Source organism: Panulirus ornatus, chromosome 12 (assembly GCF_036320965.1).
Source record: "Panulirus ornatus isolate Po-2019 chromosome 12, ASM3632096v1, whole genome shotgun sequence".
NCBI classification, from domain to species: domain Eukaryota; kingdom Metazoa; phylum Arthropoda; class Malacostraca; order Decapoda; family Palinuridae; genus Panulirus; species Panulirus ornatus.
In genome coordinates, this window is record NC_092235.1 from 10,572,530 (window position 1) to 10,578,766 (window position 6,237).

At 54.4% G+C, this 6,237-nt stretch overlaps 1 protein-coding gene across 1 annotated transcript in view; it reads right to left on the reverse strand.

The window, feature by feature from the left end:
* Dscam4 (Down syndrome cell adhesion molecule 4) overlaps positions 1 to 6,237 on the reverse strand; it is a 415,036-nt gene that overhangs the window by 269,087 nt on the left and 139,712 nt on the right. The window contains exon 4 of the mRNA XM_071667322.1: positions 2,836 to 2,977. Coding sequence (XP_071523423.1) covers positions 2,836 to 2,977 — 142 coding nt within the window. The remainder of the gene's footprint in view (positions 1 to 2,835; positions 2,978 to 6,237) is intronic.

The window sequence follows — 6,237 nt, forward strand, 5'->3', positions numbered from 1 at the left end:
GTGGTGTGGGTGTGTGTGTGGTGTGGGTGTGTGGGGTGTTGTTGTGTGAGTGGGTTGTGTGTGGTGTTGTTGTGGTGGTGGTGTGTGTGGTTGGTGGGTGTGTGTGGTGTGTGTTTGTTGTGTGGTGTGTGTGTGGGTGGTGTGTGGTGTGGTGTGTGGTTGGGTGGTTTGTGTGGTGTGTGTGTGGTGTGTGTGTGTGTGTTGGTGTGGTGTGGTTGTGTTGGGTGTTGGGTGTGTTGTGGGTTGTGGTGTGTGGGTTTGTGGTGGTGTGTGGTTGTGGTGTGTGGGTTGTGTGTGTGGTGTGTGGTGTGTGTTGTGGTGTGTGGTGTTGGTGGTTGGGTGGTGTTGTGTTGTTGGGTGTGGTGTGGGTGTGTGTTGTGTGTGGGTGTTCTGGTGTGGTTGTGTGGTGTGTTGGTTGTGTGGTTGTGGTGTGTGGGGTGTGTGGTGGTGTGGTTGTGGTGGTTGTGTGGGTGTGGTTGTATGGTTGTGGTGTGGTTGGTTGTGGTGTGGTGTGTGGTTGTGTTGTGGGTGTGTGGTGTGTGTGGTTGGTGTGGTTTGTGTGGGTGTGGTGTTGGTGTGTGTTGTTGTGGGTTGTGTGTGGTTGTGGTGGTTGGTTGTTGTGTGGTGTGGTTGTTGTGTGGTGTGTGGTGTGTTGTGGTGTGGTGTTGGTGTGGTTGGTGGTTGTGTGGGTGTGTGGTGTTGTGATGTGTGGTTGGTGTGGTGTTGTGTGTTGGGTGTGTGGTGGTGGTTTGTGTGTGTGTGTGGTGGTTGGTGTGTGTTGTGTGTTGTGTGTGTGTGGTGTGTGTTGTGTGGTGTGGTGTGTTTGTGTGTTTGTTGGTCGTGGGTGAGTTGTTTGGTGGTTGGGTGTGTGTGGGTGGCTTGGTAGGTGGGTGGTGTTGTGGTTGGGTGTGGGGGTGTGTGTGTGTGGTGGTTGTTTTGGGTGGTGGTAGTGGTGTTGGTTGGGTTAGTGTGTATGGGGTTGTTTGTGGTGTGTGTGGGTGGTGGTTGTGGGTTGTTTGGTTGTTGGGTGTGTGGGTAGTTTGGTTGTGTTGGAGGGGGTGGTATGTGGTGTGGTTGGTGTGTGGGTGGTTTGGTGTGGGTTGTTTTGGTGTGTGGGTGGTGGTGGGTTGTGTGTTGGTGTGTGGGATGTGGTTGGTTGTTGTGGTGTTGGTGGGGGGTGGGTTAGTTGGTGTTTGGTGTGTTGGTGATGGTTGTGTTGGTGTATGGGTGGGTGGTGTGGTGGTTGTTGGGTTGTTGGGGTGGGTGGTTGTGTTTGTGTTGTGGGGTGGGGTTGGTGGTGGTGTTGTGTTGTGTATGGGGGTGTTGGGGTTGGTGTTTTGGTGGTTGTGGGGGGTGGTGGTGTTTGTGTGGGGGTTGTGGTGGTTGGGTGTTTTTGTTGGTGGGGTGTTGGTGTGGTGGGGGTGTGGTGGTTGGTTTTGTGGGGGTTGGGTTTTGGTGTTTGGGTGTGTGGTGTGGGTTGGGGTGGGGGGGGGGGGGGGGGGGGGGGGGGGGTTTTGGTTGGGGTGGTGGGGGGGGGGTGGTGTGGTGGTGGGGTGGGGGGGTTGGTTGGTGGTGGGTGGTGGTGTTTGTGTGTGTTGGGGTGGGGTGTGGTTTTGGGGTGTTTGGTTGGGGGGGGGTGGTTGGTGGGGTTGGGGGGGGGGGTGGGGGGTGTTGGGTGGGGGTGGGGTGTTGGGTGGTGGTTGGGGGGGGGGGGGGGTGTTTGGGGGGTGGGGGGTTGGTGGTGGGTGGGGGGGTGTGGGGTGGGGGTGTGGGTGTGTGTTGTGTTTGTGTGTGGGGTTGTGTTGTTTGGGGTTGGGGGTTTGGGGTGGGTGGGTGTGTGTTGGGGGTTGTTGGGGGGGGTTGGTGTTGTGTTGGTGGGGTGGTGGGGTGTGTGGGTTTGTGTTGGGGGTGGGTGTGTGGTGTGTTGTGTGTTTGGGTTGGGGGGGTTTGTGTGTTGTGTGGGGTGGTGGGTTTGGTTGGTTGGGGTGTGGTTTGTTGGTGGTGTTGGGTGTGTGTGTGGGTGGTGGGTTGGTTGGTTGGTGGGTGTGTTGTGTGGTTTGTGGGTGTTGGTGGGTTGGTGGTGTTGGGTGGTTGGTTTTGGTGGTGGGGTGTGGGGGTTGTGTTGTTGTGGTGGGGTTTTGGGTGTGGTGGTGTGGTGTTGTGGTTGTTTGGTTTGTGGGGGTGTTGTGGTGGTTTGTTTGGTGGTGTTGTGTTTGTTGGTGTTGTGTGTGTGGGTGTGGTTTGGTTGTGTTGTGGTGGTTGTTGGGTGTTGGGTTTGTGGGGTTTGGTGGTGTTGTGGGTGGTTGGGTTGTGGGGTGTGTGGGGGTTTGTGGTGTTGTTGGTGGTGGTGTGGGTGTGTGTGGTGGGTGGTGGGTGTTGGTGTGTTGTTTGGGGTGGTGGGGTGTGTGTGGGGTTTGGGTGTGTGGGTGTTGGTGGTGTTGTGTTGGGTGGTTGGGGTTTGGTGTCTGGTGTGGTTGTGTGGTGTCTGGTTGTGTGGTTGTGGTTGTGGTGTGTGGTGTGTGGTTGTGTGGTGTGATGTGGTTGTATGGTGTGGTTGTGTGGTGTGTGGTGTGGTTATGTGGTGTGTGGTGTGTGGTTGTGAGGTGTGTGGTGTGGTTGTGTGATGTTGTTGTGTGGTGTGTGGTGTGTGGTTTGATGTGTGGTGTGTGGTGTAGTGTGTGGTGTGTTGTGTGTGGTGTGGTTGTGTGGTGTGTGGTGTGTGGTTTGATGTGTGGTGTGTGGTGTAGTGTGTGGTGTGTGGTGTGGTTGTGGTGTGTGGTGTGTGGTTGTGTGGTGTTGTGTGGTTGTATGGTGTGGTTGTGTGGTAGTACTAACCGTGCGTCCGGGGGTAGAGACTTGCCATTCCTGAGCCAGGCCAGGGAGGTGATGGGATGGCCTTGCACCACACACCGGAACTCGGCCGTCTTGCCCATGTCCACCACCAGCCTCCGGGGAGACACGTGCACGCTGAGTGGCTCTGGCGGGGAGATAAGTTATGGCTCATGGAGGACACCAGTCATGACGGGTTAGTTACGGCTGTAGGAGGGGAGGGAGAGGTTAGTTACGGCTGTAGGGGATGTGGAGGATAGTTATGGCTGTAGTAGGAGAGGGGGGAGGTTAGTTACGGCTGTATGGGATGGGGAGGTTAGTTATACCTGTAGGAAGGGAGGGAAGGTTAGTTACGGCTGTATGGGATGGGGAGGTTAGTTATACCTGTAGGAAGGGAGGGAAGGTTAGTTACGGCTGTATGGGATGGGAAGGTTAGTTATGGCTGTAGGAGGGGAGGGGGAGGTTAGTTACGGATGTAGGGGATGTGGAGGTTAGATATGGCTGTAGGAGGGGAGGGGGAGGTTAGTTATAGCTGTAGGGGATGGGAAGGTTAGTTACGGCTGTAGGGGATGGGAAGGAAGGTTAGTTATGTCTTTAGGAGGGGAGGGGGAGGTTAGTTACGGCTGTAGGGGATGGGGAGGTTAGTTATACCTCTAGGAAGGGAGAGGAGGTTAGTTATAGCTGTAGGGGATGGGAAGGTTAGTTACGGCTGTGGTAGGAGATGGGGAGGTAAGTTACAGCTGTAGGAGGGGAGGGGAGGTTAGATACGGATGTAGGGAGGGAGGGGGAGGTTAGTTACGTCTGCAGGAGGGGAGGGGAAGTTTAGTTACGACTGTGGGTGGGGAGGGGAGGTTAGATACGGCTGTGGGAGGGAAGAGGGAGGTTAGTTACGGCAGGAGGGGAGGGAAGGGTTAGTTACTGTTGTAGGAGGGGATGGGGAGGCAAGTTACAGCTGTAGGAGGGGATGGGGAGGTTAGATATGGCTGTAGGAGGGGAGGGGGAGTTTAGTTACGGCTGTAGGAGGGGAGGGGAGGTTAGATACGGCTGTATGAGGGGAAGGGAGGTTAGATACAGCTGTAGGAGGGGAGGGGGGATAGATACGGTTGTAGGGGGGATTGGGACGTTAGTTACTGCTGTAGGAGGGTGTAGAGAGGTTAGTTACCCCTGTGGGAGGGAAGAGGGTTCTTAGTTTCGGCTGTAGGAGGGGATCGGGAGGATAGTTACGGCTGTAGGAGTGGAGGGGAGGCTAGTTACGGATGTAGGTGTGGATGGGGAGGTTAGGTACGGCTGTAAGAGGAGAGGGGGACGTTAGTTACGATTGTAGGGGTGAGGGGGAGGTCATTTACTGTTGCAGGAGGGGATGAGGAGGTTAGTTACGGAAATAGGAGGGGAGGGGGAGGTTAGTTACGACTGAAGGAAGGGATAGGGAGGTTAATTACGGCTGTAGGGAATGGGAGGTTAGTTACGGATGTAGAAGGGGAGGGGGAGGTTAGTTATGGTTATAGGAGGTGAGGGGAGGTTAGTTACGGTTGTGGAAGGGGATGGGGAAGTTAGTTACGGCTGTAGAAGGGGATGGGGAGATTAGTTACGGCTGTAGGATGGGAAATGGAGGTTAGTTACGGCTGTAGGAGGGGATGGTGAGGTTAGTTACGGCTGTAGGAGGGGATGGTGAGGTTAGTTACGGCTGTAGGAGGGGATGGTGAGGTTAGTTACGGCTATAGGAGGGGATGGTGAGGTTAGTTACGGCTGTAGGAGGGGATGGTGAGGTTAGTTACGGCTGTAGGAGGGGATGGTGAGGTTAGTTACGGCTGTAGGAGGGGAGGGGGGTGGTTGGTTACGGCTGGGGAGAAAGAGGTTAGATGCGACTGTAGGAGAGGAAGAGGAAATTAGTTACGGCTGTAGGAGGGGAAAGGGAGGTTTGTTACGGTTGTAGGAAGAAGGGAGAGGTTAGTTATGGTCGTAGGGGATGGGGAGATTAGATATGGCTGTAGGAGGGGAGGGAAGGTTAGTTACAGCTGTAGGGGATGGGGAGGTTAGTTTTACCTGTAGGAAGGGAGGAGGAGATTAGTTACGGCTGTTGAAGGGGATGGGGAGGCTAGTTACGGCTGTTGGAGGTGATGGGGAGGTTAGTTACGGCTGTAGGAGGAGAGAGGGAGGTTAGTTATGGCTGCAAGAGAGAGGGGAGGCCCGGGTGGAAAGAGATTAGTTATGGGTGTAAGAGGGGAGGGGGAGAGATATATAGGATGTGGGAGATTAGTTATGGCTATTGGAAGGGAGACACATATAAGGTGGGGTTAAATACGGCTGCTGGAGGGGAGGGGAGTTAGTTACATATTTGTGGAGGGGGAGACGCAGGGGAGGATAGGGGGCCTACTGGAGAGGGGAATAGGTGGTTGGGTGGGGGATGGGGAGGTTAGAGCTACGACACCACCCTTCATCATGCTACCTTAGGGAAGATGTACTCCCCAGTGCTGATGGAAGATATACTCCCCAGTCTGAGGGAAGATATACTCCCCAGTGCTGATGGAAGATATACTCCCCAGAGCTGAGGGAAGATATACTCCCCAGAGATGAGGGAAGATATACTCCCCAGTGCTGAGGGAAGATATACTCCCCAGAGATGAGGGAAGATGTACTCCCCAGTGCTGATGGAAGATATACTCCCCAGTCTGAGGGAAGATATACTCCCCAGAGATGATGGAAGATATACTCCCCAGTGCTGAGGGAAGATATACTCCCCAGAGATGAGGGAAGATATACTCCCCAGTGCTGAGGGAAGATATACTCCCCAGTCTGAGGGAAGATGTACTCCCCAGAGATGATGGAAGATATACTCCCCAGTGCTGAGGGAAGATATACTCCCCAGAGATGAGGGAAGATATACTCCCCAGTGCTGAGGGAAGATATACTCCCCAGAGATGAGGGAAGATATACTCCCCAGTGCTGAGGGAAGATATACTCCCCAGTCTGAGGGAAGATATACTCCCCAGAGATGAGGGAAGATATACTCCCCAGTGCTGAGGGAAGATATACTCCCCAGAGATGAGGGAAGATATACTCCCCAGTGCTGAGGGAAGATATACTCCCCAGAGATGAGGGAAGATATACTCCCCAGTGCTGAGGGAAGATATACTCCCCAGTGCTGAGGGAAGATATACTCCCCAGAGATGAGGGAAGATATACTCCCCAGTCTGAGGGAAGATATACTCCCCAGAGAGGGAAGATATACTCCCCAGTGCTGAGGGAAGATATACTCCCCAGAGATGAGGGAAGATATACTCCCCAGTGCTGAGGGAAGATATACTCCCCAGAGATGAGGGAAGATATACTCCCCAGTGCTGAGGGAAGATATACTCCCCAGTGCTGAGGGAAGATATACTCCCCAGAGATGAGGGAAGATATACTCCC